The sequence below is a fragment of the Diplotaxodon limnothrissa genome, linkage group LG2 (assembly GCF_057381915.1).
Source record: "Diplotaxodon limnothrissa isolate DT_005_m linkage group LG2, D_limnothrissa_male_GT1.1, whole genome shotgun sequence".
In the NCBI taxonomy this organism is placed as follows: Eukaryota; Metazoa; Chordata; class Actinopteri; order Cichliformes; family Cichlidae; genus Diplotaxodon; species Diplotaxodon limnothrissa.
Window position 1 is genome coordinate 26,437,527 of NC_140597.1, and position 22,241 is coordinate 26,459,767.

The window sequence follows — 22,241 nt, forward strand, 5'->3', positions numbered from 1 at the left end:
TGTTACTTTAGGTGGACTCGGTTGCAGTTGATATTTTTGGTTCTGTGACCTTGTTAAAAGCATTTAGCTGTACTGTATTTTATGTAATTAGAATTTAACTTTCTAAGCACAGATGTGGAGCAAATTCTAATACGGAGGCCTTTTTGTTTCAAATATACAGCGGTCATTATCTAGAATGACTTCATGAACAATTATATACAGATACAGTTATATAGTAATTAAAATATCAGCATATACTATATTATACTGTATGTTACTTTAATAACATATATAATCTGCCTGCCTGAGTCATTGGCAAACAGTCCGCCCAGTGGTTCAGCGTGTGGCCTAGAAAGTTCAGATAGCAGAACATGTTAGAACAAGTGGTGCAGTTATTTAAAGACAGCATATGCAATGCCAAACATTTACTCGCAGGTCTACTAAGTTAGACAATAAATTCAGGAGTGACCTAAATTGTAAGCTTGTGTTTATTTGGGGTTTTTTTTGGTTAGTCCTTCAGTTCTGATAAGGTTACTAAGCTACTGGTAAAATGGCCAGATGGTGTGTGATAACGCCAACTAAATTTAAAACACAGTCATTAGGTCATTTAAAAAGGAAAACACACACAGCCACTGGACCCATGTGGGTATTTTATGGCATTTTTCAAAAGGTCTAGTAGCTCATTGTCCAGACTATCCTTTAATTATAACACTGAAAGCTTTTTTTTTAATTAACTGAAAAACAAAAGAAATTTCTGTATTGCATAGTGAAAAAAATCTAACTTTTGTCATTTAATGGTTTATTTATTACCTAATTACTTTGGTGTAGTATGAATGGTAATCAGAGAGGTCTTCATTAGTAGGAAAAGCTGTAAAACTTATGAAAATACAGTTAAAAGTTCAAAATTTATACCCTCCTTTACATTTTCCAAAGCAGTCCAGAGATTCTGGTCCCCGGGCCTTACATTTGACAGCCCTGTTGTAGACAGTAGCTTTTAATCTTTAGCAGCTGTCAAAAAGCTTTACATTTGAAACTAACATGACTCTGCAGATGTCCTAGTGATGTCATCAGGAATGTCTTAAATTGGAGTCTAAGTACATTACCAATTTTAATTATTTCATAATAATTGTTCATAATTATTCTAAATAATTATGAAAAACATATATAGCACAGCTAATGTACACTTATCTTTTCATTTATATATTTTCAATGTATAACATGAATGCAACAGTCCATTGTCTAGCCTATGGTGGCATTAAAGGTCCATAACTTGTTCTGAGAGACACTGCAATGGATAAGCATGTTATAAAAAGAGAACAACAGAAAGCCTCCATTAAAAATTGTTTTGGTGGAAAAGAAAGTGAGAAATGAAAATAGTAGTCAAATAATGGGAAGTACATTCTTATTAATGTCTTTTGTCCTGTCTTCCTCCTTTTACCTTTAACTGGTGGCGCAGATGGCTGGCGTGGTTCTGGTAAAGGTTTCTTCGTGTTAAAATGAAGTTTTTCCTTCCCACCGTCGCCAAGTGCTTACTCGTAGGGGTCGTCTGATTGTCGGGGTCTTTTCTGTACTATTTTAGGGTAACCTTACAATATAAGTGTTATTGTGATTTGGGGCTATATAAATCAAACAGAGTTGAATTAAACATGATCTGGTATTTCTGTCAGTTTTGCCACGGCTTTGTCTTTCAAATTTGTGGAAGTACAGTAGGATATCCTTTGAAGTGGTGCAAATAGTGCTAAAATAACCATTTCAAGACTTCTAGAATAAATTAAATGCGCTAAATTGATATATTTTTTAAATAATCCCGTTTATAGATTTTCACTTAAAAAAGCGCTGTGATCGTGATTTCCTTCTCGCTCGTTTGTTCCTGACTGCTAGTCTGCCTCGTCTCGGCTCATCGTCCTCTCTGTCGAAGGGGAGTGGTTAGGCAAAATGGTGTGCCAGCATCTCACGGTTTGCCTCTGTGATGTGAAGCAACCGGGCCGGATCACCGCACATTTATGCCTCTGCTGAGCGACTTCACCCGGAGCCGTTTGTTTTTAGAATGCGTCCAGGAGCGCGTCCTCCACCACCACCATCACCACCTCCCTATGCCGCGCGGTGCTGTGTGTGTGTGTGCCTCATAGTTGTCCTCTACTGTACCGTCACTGCTGCTGTGTCTGAAGCCGCTGTTTACAATGGTGAGTCCAAGTGTTCCCCGGCACGACTAGAATCTGGATGCCTGCTTTGAATAGACGACTGTTGTTTTGCGCAGGGATGCATTCCTGTTTAAATGGTTGCATCAGGTGTGTGTCGGTTATGTAGACGACAACGTGGATCTCCAGTGTTGTTTCTTAACTAGCAGCAAAGAAAAGACGCTAACTCTTATTCTGTGGTATTTTCAACCTTTCCCTCCGTTCCATGTGTTTCTAATCAGGAGACACCAAACAGGCTTCGCTGGAAAGCATCCTTGAGAACGTGGAGAGTTATGAGATTACTTATCCCATATGGCTGCATCCTCTCAGACACAAGAGGTCTGACAACAAAGAGGTGAATTTGTCTCGCTCTTTGTCCTTCTGACTAACAAAATGCTTTAGACGCACTGACACACATCCAGCTTTCATATAAAACCTTTGTGTAAACCACTGCTGTGAAAAAGTGCTTGCCCCCTTTTTGAGTTCTTATATTTTTTGCATATTTCTCACTCTTAAATGTTTCAGATCCAACAAAGGGATCAGGCAAAGATAACCAGAGTAAATAAAAAAGCAGGTTTTAAATGATTTTAAACGATCGCTTATTGAGAGATAAAGCTGTCAAAGCCCACCTGGTCCTAAAACTAATAACTAGTTGTGGCACCATCAGATTGCAAGAACTGCAATCAAGCGTTTGCAATAACATCACTGTGGAGGAATTTTGCCCACTCAACTTTGCAGAATTGTTTTATTTCAGCCAGATTGGAGGGTCATGTCAAAGCATATCCATCTAATTTAAGTCCAGACTTTAACTAGCCCACGCCAAAACCACCATTTAGTTGTTTTAGGCATTCAGAGGTGGACTTGCTAGTGTTTTGTAGAGTGTCCTTCTGCATAACTCGAGTGTGTTTGAGCTTCAAGGCACGAACTGATGGCTGATCGTCCTCCTTCAGGATTTTCTGGTAGCGAAAAGAATTCATGGTTCCATCAATGAGGGCAGTCGTCCCGAAGCAGCAAAGCAGCCCCAGACCATCACACTACTACCACCACCACGCTTGACTGGTTGCTGTGATGTTCTTTTTATGAAATATGAATTACTGCGTTAGTTTCATACCAGATGTAACTGGACTCAAACCTCCCAAAAAGTTCTGCTTTTGTCTCATCAGTCCACAGAATGTTTTCCCACAAGTCTTGGTGATCATTATAATATTCTTTGGCAAAAGTGAGACGAGCCTTTGTGTTCTTTGTGGTCGGCAGTGGTTTTCAGTTTGGAACTCCCCCATTGTGCCGTTTTACCCAGTTCTTATTGTTAAATCATAATCGCTGACCTTAACTGTGGAAAATGAGGCTTGCAGTTCTTTAGATGTTGTTGTGGGGTCTTTTGTGATCTCCTGGATGAGTCAAGTATGCGCTTTTGGGGTAAATTCGGGAGGCTGGTCACTCCTGGGAAAGTTCACCACTTCAAAGTTTTCTCCATTTCACCCATACAATGTCTCTCACCATGATTCACTGGAGTCCTAAAGCCTTAGAAATGGCTTTGCAACCCTTTCCAGACTGATAAATGTCAGTGACTCTGTTTCTTTAGATTACAGTTTGTTGCTTTTTGAGATCTTTTAGCCTACTTCATTCTTTCAGACAGGTACTAGCAGTAATTGGGGCTTATAGAGTGTGGCTAATAAAATTGAACTCAGCTTTCCAGAACATGTGTTGAATCACAATTAATTCATGATTTGAAACATACAAGTGTGACAAATATGCAAAAAACAAAACCAAAAATCCAACAACTAAGAAATCAGGAAAAGGGGAAATACTTCCTTGGCACTGTCACTTCTTCTCACTGATTAGTATGCATTTAATGTTTTGCTTCCAGCATCCAGCAGAGGCACAGGTTCTCATCACAACTGAGGGCCAGGAGCTCAGACTACTATTAGAGAAAAATGAGTGAGTAACTTGAGTTTTCAACACCAGCCTTATCTTTCCATGCAAAATCAGTAAAGCAGTAGTTTAGAGGAGCCGATGAAATCACTCATCGACATTGTTCCTTTGACTTCCACAACATGCCCTTTCCATACCTCTGTTTATTTGGCCAGATGTTAACTGTCACATAGATGCATTTATAAGGTCAGCGCCCCTTGAGGGGGTGCTGAGAAGGGGGATGAGCAGAGGAAAGCAGGCTGATGGTTTTTGGACACTGGAGGGATGACACCCGATCCGTTCAACCAGGGCATGATGAGGCAATCAGGAAGTGAGGACTGTGCCTCTGCATCTAATGCCCTCTAATCTGATGGAGCGGTTCCTGTCCAGTAACAATGGATTGGTGATAGGAAGGGAGCTTGGTGTCTCATCTGTTTAATAGACTGTGTACTAGTTTGGGGGGGGGGGGGGGTTGCAACATTGAGATATCAGTGGTAACAACGGAGCTGCGGTTTATCACTTTTGGATTCGAGCCAGCGCACAAGTGGACCGGGAAGCTTTTAGGAATATTAGGAATGAAGTCCGTTTTTACCCTCGATTGCATACCGTCTCTGTCATTCATTGACTCGTAGGCACACAAATACTAACAAGCCCCGACTCCACCGTGTCTGACTGACTGCCCCCTGAGGGGATCTTGCCCCCTGTTCTCCAAACCCAGCAGGTGGTCACTCACTTACATTTCCTCCTGAGTGAGGTATTTCGCCTGCGCATGTGTGATAAGAGAGTAACTGAAGAAGATACGCCACAAAACCCTTCAACAAGGTGTTGAATGGTGCAAATAAAATATGTTACAATTTTTTCCTAAGAAAGAGGAACTACAATCCCCGCTCGGTACTCAGGACAGGAAAAAATATTGTGAAACTTGTGTTCTTTTGTGAAACTTCTCATTTTTTGTGCAACAGAGAAGCTGTGAGAATGGATTAACTCATAACAGTTTTTTTCTGCCGCAGTCAGAGTTACGGAGATTTCTGTAAAGATATTTACTTTTTTCTGAAAAGCTGGATTTAGTTACTGAAGCAGTGTATCCTGTGATGCACACACTTTAGTATAAAACCGAATGTTTTGATTCTTTAATGTACTGTGTCTGAGAGCTATATTGAGCTGAACAAATGATGCAAATATTCCATCCATGCATCCAGGCAACCATTGTCTGCTGTTTTTGCTTATGTGGATGTAGGTATTGAAGTCAGAAGACAGTTTAACATTCGTTAAAACAACAAACAAAAAACGAGGCTTCAATTCACCTCAGCTCATATTTCCTGTACAGTGCGCTGCATGAGCGGTGCTGCAGGTTCAAAGAAAGCTTGCAGCTTCTTTTGTAGATTCATTGTTTAGCTGAGGCTCAGCAGTGTTGCCCACCAACTCTGTTGCCCCACAGAGAATGCTATTCTGGATTAGCCTACCCTGTTTCTGTTTATCCTTTGCTGGTCTAATGTGAGACTTGAGTCAGGGCTAAGGCAGAAAGCAGTTTATGCCAAGGGAGATTAATGTCTGATTTTGGAGACAAGCCAGAGAAAATGCTACCAGTGTCCACCCTGTGTCCTGGTTACTCCCTTATGTCCTCATTGCACCTAAAACCGGACAAGAATTCAATTCAATTTAAAAAAAAAAAAAAAAACGATGTGAGAGCTCCAGCTGTCCTCCTTAAATCACTTCAAATCTTAGGGGAAAGCATAACTGTGAGTTTATGTGGGCATCAGCCCCCTCCCCATGGCTCGAGTCAACACTCAATCCATTTCTGTCCTCCCTGGTCATGTTTTTGAATGTGTGTGTATCTGTGTGGCTCTTTAGCATTTATACTTCACTGGTGTGGTTGTGTATAAGCGGCTGCCTGAGCTTTTATCTTAATGAAAGACTGTAGTGCACCAGCAGAGGGTTAATTCAGTTAAGAGCAAGGCAGGGGCCATAGTGAGTGCTGACTCAGGTAGCAGGAAAAGGATGTAAAAACAGAGTGAGCGAGGCAGGAAACAGTAAGAAACTGAACGATGAGCTTGAGGTGTTGAAAGTCATGAGAAGAGGAAAGCAGATTCTCTGGTCAGTTCTGGTTCAGAATGTGCCGACACTCTTGCTTCCTCCTCCGCCTGACTTTCTCTGTTCTCCTCTTTAATGTCCTTCCTGCACACCCTTAAGTGCATTAATCTGAATTAAGCACTCTCATGGGAAGATCACACTATACTGTTTCTCCTCTCCTTCCTTTCCCCTCTTGTCCCTTGCCATCATGCCCACACCTTATATGTCTTTCCACTGGCCAACTTAAAAAATGTGCACCCCGTTCTTTCTCCTTCTCTCCCCCCTTCTCTCACCTCGTCTGATATCCCCCCAGGGCTTTAATCCAAATATACATTCCCACATGTTCCCTGCGGTCAGGCTTGGGCGTCTGCGGCCACACGCAGACAGACGACACTCGCAGACACATTTGTGCACCCCCAAAAAGAACACAAACATGACTTGAAAGCGCAGATCTGATGGATTGCAGGTCTGTTGAACAGAGAGTGGGTTCATGGATTTGCTTGTCCTTGTTTCCCTTGTGCCTATGTTTAGTTTCACAGCCGTCCTGTTTGCTTAGATGCATTAATCTAGGCCTCTGTGTTAGCCTGTGTGTGTGTGTTCAACCAAGGCTCCGCACACACAGAACGTTAGCCTCCATCTGCAATAAAAGCCTCTTCATCATCTGTTGCTGAGAGGTAATTTGACTTTGCATCAGCCTTCCCCCTCCTCCCCGTCTTCCAGCTCTATGTGGTGATGTCATCTGATACTATGAGAGAATGTGACCCACTGACCCTTAAAGCATTACCCCAAATTCCCTCTCGCTCCCCCCTTCTTTATCTCTCAAGTACATTAGCATTACTCTTCCCCCATCCCTTCTTTCTCCTCTTGAGGCTGAACCAGGCCTTTGTCTCAGCTTCACTGCCAGACCGCCGTGATTCAGGCATCGCCAGGCTCCTCAATCACAGCATCTGTCCAAGCGCTGGATGACATCCAGTCGCTGCTGCTGACCGCCATTGGACAAAGCTTTTTTTTTTTTATTCCAGTCTCTACTTGAAAGCTGTCACAGTATTCAGCAGAATACATAAAGCTTTGGGGTATTCCAAAAGTGTTGCTGGAGAGTTTCACGGCAGTTGACTCAGGGCTTTGTGGTGCCATTAAATTGCATATCTGGCCAAATTATTACTGATTTAATAAAGGGTGTAAAAGTTTTTAATTATCTGCAGTATTTCATTTAATTTCAATTTCAAATGACTAACTAAGTGATATTTATCTTTCTATTTCAGTTATTCTAATATGTTTCACCACCCTGCAGGTTGTCCATTTACTTGAACCCTGTATAGTATTTTCATTTCTTTCTCTCACTGAGCTCCAACTTCTGGAGACGTTGGTGATTAGAAATGAAACTCAGACACACCCGCAGGTTGTTATTCTCTGGTTTCTGTGGTTGTAACTCGCTCATCATTAATGCACACCTTAGATCTTACAGTTAGAAGTGCTGTAGAGTCAACTTTTATGTCACGATTGCTCAGTCATTGACTCTGTCTTTTGAGTTCATTGTTTTTTGTCCCCAGTTAAGAGTTTTTCAGTGTTCTTGTAATTATAGATTTCTGGAGTTCTATGTTTGTGGTTATGATTAAGTTCTAGTCTAGTGTATTATCGATTAGTATTTTGGGCATTTTGGTTTTGTCACCTGTTATTTTTATCAGCCTCCCCTGTGCTCATGTGTCCAGCTAAGTTTCCGTCAGTGTAGGCGTATTCATGTTTTGTTACTTCCTGTCTTATTTTGCCAGTCCCAGTCTTGTGTGTATTGTGTTCAGTTTTGGGTCCCCTTGTCTTGTTACTTAGATTCTGTTCACCCGTGTTTCATTTTCCTCAGCTGTATAATGGTTCCCTAATTACCTCATGTGTATTTCACTTCCTTTTGGCTGGAGCCCAGCTTTGTTTTGAAATTTTTTTGCGCATTCCAGTGATGAATTTCCTTATTTTGAGTTCAGCCACTGTCTCTGGAGTCCTGCACAGTAGTTAGTCATGGTGTGATAAATCACCATGAATGTGTTGAATCTTTCCAATTGCTTCACCAAAAGGCAGAGGTAATATCACAGAAGCCTCTGTACCGTCTGCTCTGAGATCGATTTGAGAAGATGTATGTTGTTATTGGGAGATATTATGTAAAATGCCCCCAAATTTGTGGACCCATAATGGTCACGTGCTGCAGAACGATACGGGCCTCGACACAGGCTTCATTTGGACACGCCCCCTTTGCTCGACACAGGCCTCGGGGCTTCAACATCAGATGTAACATCACGAATATTGGGTCCTAAATCTGTCTACCGTGCAGCATATTGTGAGATTTTTAGTTGTTATTTTGCCATGTTTTAAGTCTTTTCTATTTCTTAAGCATAGACTACCATCAACGATACCAAAGTAACTTACAAATACATTGCTGGGATTAGACTTTTCATTAAAACTTTCATTAAAATGAGTCCCCAAGGAATAGCAAGATTCAGCTCAGAAACTGCAGCTGACTGTCAAGTTAAGGATAAGGGAGAACAGAAGTGGAGTACTTGTGTGGTTCCATCATGGAAGAAATGACTGTGGAACAGCAGCAGGCTAAAGTTCAGTCATCTAATGTCATTAATTGCCACAAAATTGGCCTACAGTTGACACAGAGGATGATGGGAAATGTCTTCAGGAAGTTAGGGAAGCTGGAAAACTTGTGGAATTACAGATATAAATGACATTTAGCTCAAATCACAACATGACCCTGTTCATGCTGACATCATACGTCCCACCGATTGTTTTGAGGTCCCCCTTTAGAGTTCCTATTGGTCTATGTGGTTAGCCAGCCCCTTCTTCCTGTGAGTCCTAATCTGTTAAAAGTAGTCATTTTGTGTCTTTGCTTGTTTTATTTCAAATTCTCATCAGCAGGCTGTCATTGTCTTAAGAGGCTTGTTTCCTTCTTGGCATCGAACAGGGATGAAAAAGAAAATTTGCATCATCCTTTCAATGAGTTTAACACTGGTGGATCTGTGCTAATTTGCCTTCCTGGTCAGATAGTCAGATTAGAAGCCATTCTTATCCTCGATAAAGCTTATAGGTATAGGTAGGGCTAAATCAAGTGACTCAGAAACATCCCTTAGGTACAATACCGATCCAAGGTTTTGGACTGGGAGGTAGATGGTCTTTTCCTGCCTTTGGGCAGAACATAATTTCCAGCAGTTTAATCATTTGTTCCTCATTGAAATATATGGCAGTGATAAGGATCTTAAGAAATCAAATTTGGCTGAGGCATATTTACAAGAAGATTACATTTTTATTTTTCTATTTCCCTTAAAAGCCACCAGATTAAAAAATAAATGAAGAAGCAATGATAATAAGGAAATCTTTAAGATCTTTGGTCTGTTTGAGTCAAACTCCTGCAGTTTAATGCTTCAGGAAACAACATCAGTAGATGTGCTTGAGTTTCTCTGCAGTTACAGCCAGTTGCTGAGTTGGCCTGAGGAGAAGATGAAGATGACTTAAAGTTTAAAGTTGACTGAAAACAGGAAGAATGGTTTGCAATAAACATTGGACTTAATTGTGCTGATACAGATAAATAGAAAATAAGAGGATTATGATACTTTATCCAAAGAAAGCTTTCGGTGTCATGCATATGCATGTTTCTGCTTCACAGCCTGAAAAATAGCAAAGAAGCTCAAGAGCACTTGTAAATAATCCATCTGTCAAACAAATGCAGTCAGGACATGCCAACAACTGAAGCTGTCAGCATAGGGAAGTTATCATCTCTTGCTTCAGCAATAGACTAGTACTCGCCAAGAAGTAAAAAGGATCACTGGGGGACGGTACATATGGCTTTGATTACAGTTTCCCACATTCTCCTGTGCGCTCTCTTGTCACCAATAGGCTCTTTGTTTAAATCTTTAAAGCACTTTGTTTTTTGGGGAGCGCCTGTGTTAGAGTGAATGTTTTACGAGCTGTGGGCTGTTGCAGAGAGTCTGTCCTCTGCTAACCTCTCAGCTTCCTGCAGTTTTGTATTTCACCGTCTTTTCACAATATTGTTGTTTCCATAGACTGTATTACTGTCCCTGAATTTGTTTTTTTTTACCCAGGCAGCTGTTGGCCCCTGGATATCAGGAAATATGGTACACACCCAATGGAGCGCGCAAGTCCTCTTCTCGACCCAGCACTGTGAGTCTGCGAGATAGTTTCATGCTCTTAGGCTGCGGAGGGGAGTCTTAGCTGATAAACATCAGTGTAGTTGATCAAGTCAAGTGGGAGGAGGGTAATAAACAGTTAGTGACAGGTTTTGGCATAAATACTACTACTTCTGTTTACATTAAAAGGTCAGTGTGTGATGAATGAAAATGTTGTTTTTCAGGGACACTGTTTCTACCATGGCGAGGTTCAGGGCATGGAAGGCTCCAGCGTTGCTGTCAGCACTTGTTCAGGGCTCAGGTAATAAAAAATATTTCTTATTATTCATTAAATCCCTCCAATGAGCAAGCCTTTCATTAAATTACATTGGTCTTGAATTATCAGTCCCATCCTATCTTTAGGAACTCATAGTATCGTATCACCCAATTAGAGCACTTTGCTCTCAGACTGCAGGCTTACTTGAGGTTCTTAGGGTAAAAAAAGTAGAATGGGATCCAGAGCCTTCAGCTTTTAGGCCCCTTGTCTGTGGAACTGGCTCCCAGTTTGGATTCAGGAGACAGACAGTCTCTCTATATTTAAGATTAGGCTTAAAAGTTTCATTTTCATTTTTACAAAGCATATAGTTAGGGCTGGAACATGTGACTTTAAACCCTTGCTTAGTTATGCTCCAACAGGCCTGCGCTGTTCGGCTTCCCATGATGCACTGTTTCTTCTTCAGTCACCTCTTTTTACTCCGTGTGCATTTAATCATTAGGTATCATTATTTATAATTAATCTCTGTTTTCCCCTCTCTGATTCTGGTTGGAGCAGAGGTTTCTTCCTGTTAAAAGGGAGTTTTTCCTTCCCACTGTCACCAAGTGCTTGCTCGTACAGTGTCATCTGATTGTTGGAATTTGCTCTGTATTAAGGCAGCATTTTTGAGGTGTTTATTGTTCTGATTTGGCGCCATATAAGTCAAATTAAGTTGATTTAAGACAGGGGAAACCATGCATCCGAACAGATTTAGAATATAAAAAGTAATAAAACTTTACAGTAACATATATTTAAGTCCAACTCAAGTATGGATGGATGTAGATGGCTCAGAGTAAGAGAAAAGTTTCTCAAGTTTGTTTGAAAAAACACCATTTAAAGCTACATGTTCCATCCATAGATAAAATCTTTAAATTTATCCGGCAAGGAAAAGAGCTGAAAGGACAAAAAAGAGGATGTTTCTGTAAAGTCAACATTTTCTGAAAAAGCAGAGGTAAGAGCTAAAAGACGTGATGGCAGGGGAAAGAGCTGTGCTTATACAAACAGGAAATTGTTTGATACCGACTAGATTGTGCAGAGATTATATTGATCAGCTGGTTGCTCAGCTCATTCATTTGCTTATCTATAGTAGCAATAAGTTGCTTGCTTTTAAAAAAAAACCTGCTAGAAACAAGTTTCTCAAACTTCCTGTCTAAAACATGTACGTATTTCTGTTTTATATACGTGCTGAGAGACGTGCTGAGAATTCGACAGCTGGGCAGTGGGAGTAAAAGATGTATGAATTTGACTTTCTTCAGCTTGTGATCAAGCTGTGCCTCAATAAATAATGTTACAGGAAACAGCCCTGTGTACTGTCCGATGTAGTCTCCAAGTTTATTAGGTCACTGGCTTCAGTGCTGGTTCATTGAGTACAGCTCGGTACTGGAGATCTTGTGTGTTCTCCTGATGCACCTCCAGAGCAGCTGCTGCTTCCTGCTGGAGACACTCAGAGAGAGAGAGAGAGGAGAGGCAGGCAGCAGAGGGGGAACTAGTGAGGGCTGACAAACATCTTAGTCGTGCGTGTGTGATTTCTTTCTGGGTTAATGTTCTGCATCTGGAGGATGAGCGAATAACATCTTCCTGCTAATGTAGATTCTGCAAGGGAATGCAAATACAGCATAAAGGGATGTTGACGTGTGGGCGTCTGACTTTTCTGCAGCTGCACGGCCCGCTGCTCTGCATGCACTCGTGTGTGTTTGAGTATAGGTGTCTGTTATGATCAGTGGCTTTTTGAAGAGGATTGTTTATGTCAGCTGATCTTTATTTACACAACAACGGAGAAAGAGAGAAGCGTGACCTTCTGTCGCACAAATATTAAGACATCGCTGATTTTCTGAATATGACTGTTTTTCCCTCCTAGGGGACTAATTTCCCTGAACACGAGCATCAGCTACCTGATAGAGCCTCTTCCCGTTTCTACGGATGCTGATCGGCACGCTGTGTTCCGAGCCGAGAGTGTTCGTCTCCCCGGGGGTCACTGCCAGCATCACCATGGCAAAGTGGAGCATGAGGAGGGGCTTAATGACTTTATCAAGGGAATGATGTCACCACAGGGTTTGAGGGTGAGCTCAGTAGCAGTAACCTCATCGATGACATTCTTTGAGATTTATTAAAACATGATTATGTTGTCTTTCTCGTCAGGAAAAAAGGGAAGTGAGTCAGAATATGAAGTACGTAGAGCTGCTCATAGTTGCAGACAAGACTGAGGTGAGAAAACAGTGTACTCAGATTGGGTGACTTTTGCAACCACACTGGGGGGGGTTTGCAGTGAACCATTAAGATGTGGTAGCGGGGAGTGTGGCTTTTCGTATGTGGGATTAGGTGTGTGCCATCATTATTATTTATGACCTGTAAAGTTTGCATTATGTATAGCTTCCCACTTCATGCAGTTGCAGGTAAACCCAATTGTGGAGAACGCTTGCAAAAAAAAAAAAAGGTTCACTTCCTGTTTTATTTCAAGTGTGAGATGTACCCTTTATGGGAAAGATATTTTAACAGATGTGTAGACGTTGAGTTTCTATTTCTGTGTGTTCATTGTGGTTTATGGTCGTTGCAGTTTGAGAAGCACAACTCTGATCTTGACAAGACGAAACAGAAATTAGTGGAAGCAGCCAACCTAGTTGACAAGGTAACATCTGATTTGAAACCAGAAAAAAAAAAGAAAAAAACCCCAGATACTGGAGTTTAACATGCCTATTTTTATTCCTTATGCCGATAGTACTACAAAGCTTTAAATATCCGTGTGGCACTAATTGGTCTGGAGGTGTGGACCAGCCAGGACATGATCAGCGTCTCCGATAACCCGCACAGCACCCTGGCAGCGTTCCTGTCTTGGAGACAGAAACAGCTACGCAGTCTCCCCAACGACAATGCTCAGTTGGTCACGTCAGTGTTTCTCATTCACTCTAGTACATTTCATAATCATTGCGCAAGACAGTAATAAACACCGGTTGCAGTCCAGCGGGATGCTCTTGACTTGGAACTAATTTCAAGTGCTCTCTTTTGTCTCCAGGGGGAAGTCATTCCGGGGCACGACCATCGGGCTGGCACCTCTCAAAGCCATGTGCTCCGAATACCAGTCCGGCGGAGTAAACATGGTGAGGGACGAGTGTGTTTAGATTTAAATTTGATGATGCTACGCTACATCAGCATGCATCAAGTCAAAGAATCACACGTTGATTTCTGCTGATCTTAAAATTCTCGTGCTGTGTCGAACAGGACCACTCAGATTTATCAGTCGGCGTTGCTGCCACGATGGCGCACGAGATGGGACACAACTTTGGTATGAGCCACGACATTCCAGGTTGTTGCCAGGCGAAAGCAGAAGACGGAGGCTGTATCATGGCTGCTGCTACTGGGTATGAAATTCAGCTTGCCACAATACAAAAAATTGCATTCATTAAACCAGGAGAAAGGGGATAAATGATAGAATATGAAAGAAAAAATTGAACCTGATTTCTTCCTTACCTCGTGCTCAGGGATCCTTTTCCTCGAGTGTTTAATGATTGCAACATAAAGGAGCTGAAGAGCTACCTGAGCTCTGGAGGAGGAAAGTGTCTCTTTAACCTGCCCAACACCAGGACAATGTATGGAGGGCATCGCTGTGGTAACGGTTACCTGGAAGACGGAGAAGAATGCGACTGTGGAGAAGAAGAGGTCAGTGGGTGTTTCTGTGTATGCACTGCGGGTTTTTCTTTTGATGGTTTTGCCAGGCTTCATAACTCTACAACACGTTTTGCCCAGGAGTGCACAAGTCCATGCTGTAATGCCAACAACTGTACCCTGAAAGCTGGAGCTGAGTGTGCCCACGGAGTCTGCTGTCAGAACTGCAAGGTACATTTATTAGTGTACATACTATTTAAATGGGAAATCACCAACCCTTATTCTCACTAGTACAGAATAAATGTTCTACTCTTCTAACTTTATTTATGTCATTACTCTTTTGTCTTTCACTGTGAAGCTGAAGAGCCCGGGTGTGCTGTGCCGTGCTCTCTCGGGGTCATGTGATCTTCCTGAGTTCTGTGACGGCAAAACAGAGTCTTGTCCTGCAGATTTTTATTTAGTAGATGGCACATCATGTGCAGGCGGGAAGGCCTATTGTTACACCGGCATGTGTCTGACCCTTGAGCAACAGTGTCGCTCACTTTGGGGAAAAGGTGGGTAAAGCGGACTCTCCATCTATAGCTAACTGCTGTTTATCCTCACTTAAACGCACTTGGTTAATTGATCATCAACAAGTCTCAGCACCTCATAAAAGCAGAGGTTTTGGCAGTTTGCTGGTCTGGAACATGCAGGTGTGTTTTAACATAATCCTACAATCAAGAAAGTAATCAAGGTGTTGGAATAGTCCAGGCAAAGTCCAGAACTCAGTCCGAATGAAATGTGGTGGGAACTTAAGAGAATTTTGCATAAACAAATTCAAACAAACCTCAGTGAACGGAAGCAACATTGTAACAAAGAGTCGTCCAAAACTCCTCCACAAAATGTTGAAACTGATGAACTCATACTGAAAATAACTACTTCAACTTATTTCTGCTAAAGGTGGTTTTGCTTCTAAAAATGGTCTTTATTATTAAAGGATTATTAAAGTTTATATACATATATCTTATAGACTAACTTTAAATCAGTATTTTTAGTGAACAATAACTTAACAAAAATAAAACTGAAACAGTCAAATTTTACAAACTGTACATGGTTTGAAGGTGCATGCACTCATGCTTTGAACTTTAAAATGGTCTTGGTATTATTTTAAATACCAAAACCACAGGAACAATAGCTCACTACTTTTTAAGGAAGTGACTGCACAAATAATATCTCTTTTCTTTTCATCCGTAGGGCTTTGAGGGGTTTGAGTCATACCAAGTTTCTGGACTTTTTTTAATTAAAGAAATGAATGTTAAAGAGATAAATATCCAGTCAGGCTCAGTGTATTTAAAGATGAGTCCTTGATGGGTCACAGGACTAGGGATTGTTATTGGACAGTGTCCATGTTCATGTGGTGACAGAGCCTTTGTAGTACCACAGGAGCCACATTGAACAGTAAGGGATGCCATCTGGTCTTCATCAGACGGTCAAATAACACAACCTGACTGTATGCCTGCATGTGTGTTATTGTGTTTGCGTGAGCTCACACTTTTAAATATGTTTCTGTGCATTTTTTTGTTGTTGTTTTTTGTTAAACCACAGATGGTCGTCCGGCCCCTGACCTGTGCTTTAAGAGGGTAAATGAAGCTGGCAATATGTATGGGAATTGTGGCAAAGATGAGTCTGGGAATTACAGGAGCTGTAGTGACAGGTGAAAACCAAAACGTTCAGCAACAAACTAATCACACTTTCATTTACTTCTCCCTCGACTGAAGTCTAACTTTGTTGTTTTGGGTGGGGGGTTCTGTTTACATGACAGGAATGCTAAATGTGGGAAAATCCAGTGTTTGGCTTCAGCCTCCAAGCCTATTGAGCAAAATGCGGTTGTCATAGAAACCACGGTTACTGAGGGCTACAAAAGAATCATGTGCAAGGGGACACATGTGTACAAGCTTGACAAGGAGGAAAAGGAGGCACAGGGTGACACTTTGGATCCAGGTCTGGTCATGACGGGCACCAAGTGCGGCGAAGACTTGGTGAGAGTTATGAAAATGTACTAAACAGAGTTTGCAGTAGTAGTAAAGAGCATGTACCAGTACTACTTTTTTTTCACCCGATCTTAAGTCACAAACAAAGCAGACAAAACTGTTTCGATCAGACAGAGAAAATGGATCATCTGTGATTTCAGTTTTCACCTGAAAGGGGATAAGCAACCTGTCTCGAAGCGCTTCTCTAATGTTCCTCCTCACGCTTCTTTTGTTTGAACAGATTTGCTTTAACGGATTATGCCGCAATGCATCTTTTCTCAGAGCGGGGGAATGCAACGCCAAGTGCCACGGACACGGAGTAAGTTTCAGTGTGTCGCAGAAGAGATGCTGGTTTGATGGATTTCTCTGGACTTCTGAGAAAGATTTGGCAGCTAGCCTACAATTACTGAAAGCTGGCAGCCCTAAGCAGCGCTGCAGGAACGGTCCAGATCCTTTGCTTAATTAAAAGTAGCAACACAACAATATAAAAAAAACATATCATAAACAAGTAAGGGTTTGGCATTCAGGCATCTTACTTATGGGAAACCACGGCTGTATTATGCAGCAATATGGTCACCTCTGTAAAATGTTCCATAAACTATACAATTTTTTTCGGCAGAGCCTTTTTACTACATTTTGTTACAAAACATTGACTTCCTGTCCCTGATTCTCCTTCAGTCATAAAAAATGTGACTTATTCTCTTACCAGCTGTGCAACAACAACCGTAACTGCCACTGTGATCCAGGCTGGGCTCCTCCTCTCTGCGACCAGAAAGGATCAGGGGGCAGTGTGGACAGCGGGCCTGTCATCAACCGCAGTGAGACCCATGCACCAATCATTTATGTGCAGTTAATTAAAGTTAAAACAATTTTTTTGGTGTTTGTTTATTTTCTGACTCTTGTCTATTTTATATTCCAACAGGAAGCGTTGGTACAGCCCTCCTTACTTCCTTTCTGCTTCTCTTGGTGGGTTTGGCTGTTTTTGCTTTTTGGCGCTTCGGCAGACATAAGCTCCCCTCGCTGAAGCCTTCTGCTCCACCACCAGTGCCAAAGTATGTAGTTCTGAAGTTGCTAAACACTAAAAACGTACTTTGCAGATAACGTTTTTCCTTTGTGTTGTGCGAACATCCAGAATGAATGAAATCCACACTTCCGAGCCACCTGACGTCAAGCCTCTTAATCCGGAAAGTCGTGCCAACGGTCATGCCAACCCAACATTCTTGCTAAAGAATTCGGTAAATAAGCCCACTCTTTGACCACCTAAGTAATGTCTGTCATGTAATACCATAAAAAATGTTGAAAATACTTGTCATCTTTGTGCTTTTCCACATGGGAAGCCTTCTCCGCATCCGAGCCCGTCTGCCCCACCTCTACCCAGGAATGGTATTGCAGGGAAGCCTCCCCCTGTACCAATGTGTGCAGGAGAGCAGCGAAAGCAGACACCACAGCCCCAGAGAGTGATCTCTCCTCAGGGCCGCACTCCCCCTGTCCCTCCAGGACAGAAACCCAACCAGGCTTCTGCACTGCCTACAAGACCTCCACCTTTACGCTCCCTGGATGCCAAAAACTCGTCACAGCTTTCAGCAGTACCCAAAAATAGACCAAACCCCCCAAACAGACCTCCACCGCCTTGCCCTATCAAAAAACAATCAGGGGTAAATCCTTCTCTTCTGCATTAATAAGTAAAGTGTGTACTTTTGCAACAGTGAAATAAATGCTGAACGTCTCGTTTGTCTTGCAGGACCCTGTGAAAGGCCCACAGGTTACCACCAATGCCTTGCAACGAGGAAAACCTGGTTTGGCTCCATCTGCTGGACAGAAAATGCCAAACAGGTAAGTGGTCTTGTGTTCTCAAATGTCTCTCTGTAGGAATAAACAGATCTTAATACCGTCCTATATTTTATTAAAATTTTCTTGCACTTCTTCTCTCTAGAGCCTAATCTACAAGCTCAGGGAGGCATTGGGGACCACTGCTTACATCCAGTGACAGACTGCCTCACAATATATTTTCAGTGCGGTGCCAGGTCGTAAAAAAGGTGATAAGCGAGGAATACTTGACGCTGTACACTGGTGTGCAATATGTGGAAAATTATATAATTACAGCAAGTTATAAAGTAGAGATGTTTTAAGCCTAAGATTTAGGCTTAACAATGAGTGCTTTGTGTATTACATGTGTCTGCTTTATCAACTTTGAAGCTAGAGCTCTGAATTGAACCGCGTTTAGTTTCTTTTACTTATGTTGGTAGAATTATAAATGAAGAAGTATTTATTCACAAAATCAATGAGAAATGAATGTTTACAGAGAAACCATTGTACCAAACGTGATGCCTCTCAAAGCGAATTAGCCATAAAGGGATGTCTTATATTAAGAAAAGATGCCAGTAATGAAGTTCTTATCTGTGAATAATAATGGGTTTTAACTGGACTGATAGTAACCAGAGAAAGACCTGCATGCCTGTAAGTTTATTCTTATGGTGAAAAGTGCATGTCTGATATGTAGCAGGAGCTGTGAGGGACTTTTTTCCATTTCTTTAGTTTTTAATTTCTTTAATTTAATTTTTTTTAATTGTCTTTTTGAGTTCTCATGCCCTGAAGGGTTTAAAAGGTGGTCGTGTAACCGCAGGCTTTGGAGCAGTAATAATTTGGCATTACTGTTAGGTGCTTCTAAATATTGTGTCATATTGTGACTGCTTGGGGAATTGTAATCTGTAAAAGGGAAATGCAGAATGCCAACTCCCATGTTTTACCTCATTATCAGACCTATGCAAACACAGGGCTTGTGTAACACTGTGTCTGAAACTGAAATTCAAATGAACACATGGGTAAATAAAAAGATATTGAACATTTTAACAGGTTGTTGTTTTTTCAGCTTTTTCTTCCTAGCTTTCGCCAATACAGCTGCCAGCAGCAGTTCTTGAGTTCAGATACTTGCTATGTTAGATTAAAAAAAATGGCTTTTTTTTATAAAACCAAAAAGTGTGTGAAAAGTGTCAGTAATGAACATATAATCTGACTTTTCCCCTTCATTGTAAGTGCTATGTACAAAAACAGCTCTAGAGGTACTTTTAAACCATAGATTTGAACATGACTGCATCATAGAAAACTTCAATAAATAGCAACTCTGAGGGATTGTAAATTATTTTCCTGTGCATTCTTACAGTAAACTGGAAACACCTTTATTCACCCTGTTCACAATTCTCTTAAAGTGGTTCAGACTGCATTTGCAGAAGAAAAATAAACTCTTAATTTTAGCGTTTACATTCATACTTTGGCCACCAGGTGGCAGCACAACATGCTGGAATCAACACTGACACATTATCACATGACCAAAATAGAAACTTCACAGCCAAGGCTTATAGTCTTACAGTGAAGGGATCATCATTAGTATTTCTTTGGGGAACTGATGACCACCCGACTACCAGTTAACTCATTTAGTCTAATCTCAATGCTGTCGTCGCGTGTTCTCCTCATAGAAGGATGTTTTTTGAACATATTACACTAAAAATAGTCGTCCATATTTGATTTTTCACATCCTGTTCTTCCTGAAAACAACTTGGTAGTAGGAGCAGAGTGGAATAAGATGAGCCAGTGGCTACGTTTATCCATGTTCTGTGCACTGACAGCCATGAAATATAATGAACTTATTTTTTTAACTGTTTTTGGCAGCTCCATCAAAGCAACTGTATCCAGGTCTCAAATATTTTTATGTTTGTTATTTAGAGATCATTTGAGGCAAATGCTGTGGGGCAAATTGAGTCAACAGTCCAGTTTACATTGTACAGCAGCACATTTTCATTGTACAACTTACTCATTTTCCCGTATCTTGGATATCACGAGTTAAAAAAGAAAAAGGCTCTTTTTACCCCCGTCTCCCTTACCAGTTCTGTGCTGAGACAATCCACTGTGCTAAATTGGAGTTGAACTGTTTTTTGTACATTTCCCTCTGCTTTCCTGTCACTCACCTGTCACCAGTGTTTGTATAAGTGTAAATGGCATCCCCTCTTAGTAGGGCTAGAAATGCTGAAAGGTGTCTACCTGCCCTTTAGATCTCTGCATCATTCACTGAGATGAAAGCGCTTTGATTTATTCTAATTAAAAGACCATTAAATACCAGGGCCAGACCCCCCAAACCAATCTATCTCCAACACAAAGACAGCCTATCGCATGCACACACATATAGACACATACACAGTAGTTGACTCTCTGTGGACTGAAGAGCCAGGTGATCTTCCACAGGCATTGGTAGGCAAAGGTTTTAGCATGTGGCTTAATTGCAGCCAGCCTCCCCTGCTGAGCGTAATTAGTGTTCGCTACCATGTCACTTCCTGTGGAGGTTCATTTATTAGAGATGATGATTGGCTGTGGGATGAACAGGTTGTTGTTTTTTCAGCTTTTTCTTCCTAGCTTTCGCCAATACAGCTGCCAGCAGCAGTTCTTGAGTTCAGATACTTGCTATGTTAGATTAAAAAAAATGGCTTTTTTTTATAAAACCAAAAAGTGTGTGAAAAGTGTCAGTAATGAACATATAATCTGACTTTTCCCCTTCATTGTAAGTGCTATGTACAAAAACAGCTCTAGAGGTACTTTTAAACCATAGATTTGAACATGACTGCATCATAGAAAACTTCAATAAATAGCAACTCTGAGGGATTGTAAATTATTTTCCTGTGCATTCTTACAGTAAACTGGAAACACCTTTATTCACCCTGTTCACAATTCTCTTAAAGTGGTTCAGACTGCATTTGCAGAAGAAAAATAAACTCTTAATTTTAGCGTTTACATTCATACTTTGGCCACCAGGTGGCAGCACAACATGCTGGAATCAACACTGACACATTATCACATGACCAAAATAGAAACTTCACAGCCAAGGCTTATAGTCTTACAGTGAAGGGATCATCATTAGTATTTCTTTGGGGAACTGATGACCACCCGACTACCAGTTAACTCATTTAGTCTAATCTCAATGCTGTCGTCGCGTGTTCTCCTCATAGAAGGATGTTTTTTGAACATATTACACTAAAAATAGTCGTCCATATTTGATTTTTCACATCCTGTTCTTCCTGAAAACAACTTGGTAGTAGGAGCAGAGTGGAATAAGATGAGCCAGTGGCTACGTTTATCCATGTTCTGTGCACTGACAGCCATGAAATATAATGAACTTATTTTTTTAACTGTTTTTGGCAGCTCCATCAAAGCAACTGTATCCAGGTCTCAAATATTTTTATGTTTGTTATTTAGAGATCATTTGAGGCAAATGCTGTGGGGCAAATTGAGTCAACAGTCCAGTTTACATTGTACAGCAGCACATTTTCATTGTACAACTTACTCATTTTCCCGTATCTTGGATATCACGAGTTAAAAAAGAAAAAGGCTCTTTTTACCCCCGTCTCCCTTACCAGTTCTGTGCTGAGACAATCCACTGTGCTAAATTGGAGTTGAACTGTTTTTTGTACATTTCCCTCTGCTTTCCTGTCACTCACCTGTCACCAGTGTTTGTATAAGTGTAAATGGCATCCCCTCTTAGTAGGGCTAGAAATGCTGAAAGGTGTCTACCTGCCCTTTAGATCTCTGCATCATTCACTGAGATGAAAGCGCTTTGATTTATCCTAATTAAAAGACCATTAAATACCAGGGCCAGACCCCCCAAACCAATCTATCTCCAACACAAAGACAGCCTATCGCATGCACACACATATAGACACATACACAGTAGTTGACTCTCTGTGGACTGAAGAGCCAGGTGATCTTCCACAGGCATTGGTAGGCAAAGGTTTTAGCATGTGGCTTAATTGCAGCCAGCCTCCCCTGCTGAGCGTAATTAGTGTTCGCTACCATGTCACTTCCTGTGGAGGTTCATTTATTAGAGATGATGATTGGCTGTGGGATGAAACGCGGGGGTGACACCCCCGCCTCCCCTCACAGTGGGAGAGGGACACAGCCAGGAGGCCAGTAAAGAGAGGATCTCTCCTGCTGGATGCTCCCCTGCCTTGTATAATGACCTCATTAAACCCAAGTTGTTTTGCCACTTGTCATGTTGATCATTTAACACACACAAAAATTCACTTTT

General features: G+C 41.4%; 1 protein-coding gene across 1 annotated transcript; it reads left to right on the forward strand.

Annotated features, from left to right (window-relative positions):
- The first annotated feature begins 2,026 nt into the window (after window positions 1–2,026).
- On the forward strand, window positions 2,027–18,008 carry adam19b (ADAM metallopeptidase domain 19b). The gene is made up of 22 exons (XM_085369215.1): window positions 2,027–2,162; window positions 2,399–2,511; window positions 4,024–4,094; window positions 10,226–10,304; window positions 10,495–10,571; window positions 12,421–12,622; window positions 12,702–12,767; window positions 13,117–13,188; window positions 13,279–13,445; window positions 13,573–13,657; window positions 13,779–13,918; window positions 14,039–14,216; window positions 14,304–14,393; window positions 14,521–14,716; window positions 15,747–15,855; window positions 15,964–16,180; window positions 16,413–16,490; window positions 16,881–16,989; window positions 17,094–17,223; window positions 17,304–17,406; window positions 17,509–17,826; window positions 17,913–18,008. The coding sequence occupies exons 1-22, from the start codon at window positions 2,027–2,029 to the stop codon at window positions 18,006–18,008; spliced, it is 2,832 nt and encodes a 943-aa protein (XP_085225341.1).
- The last annotated feature ends 4,233 nt before the right edge of the window (window positions 18,009–22,241 follow it).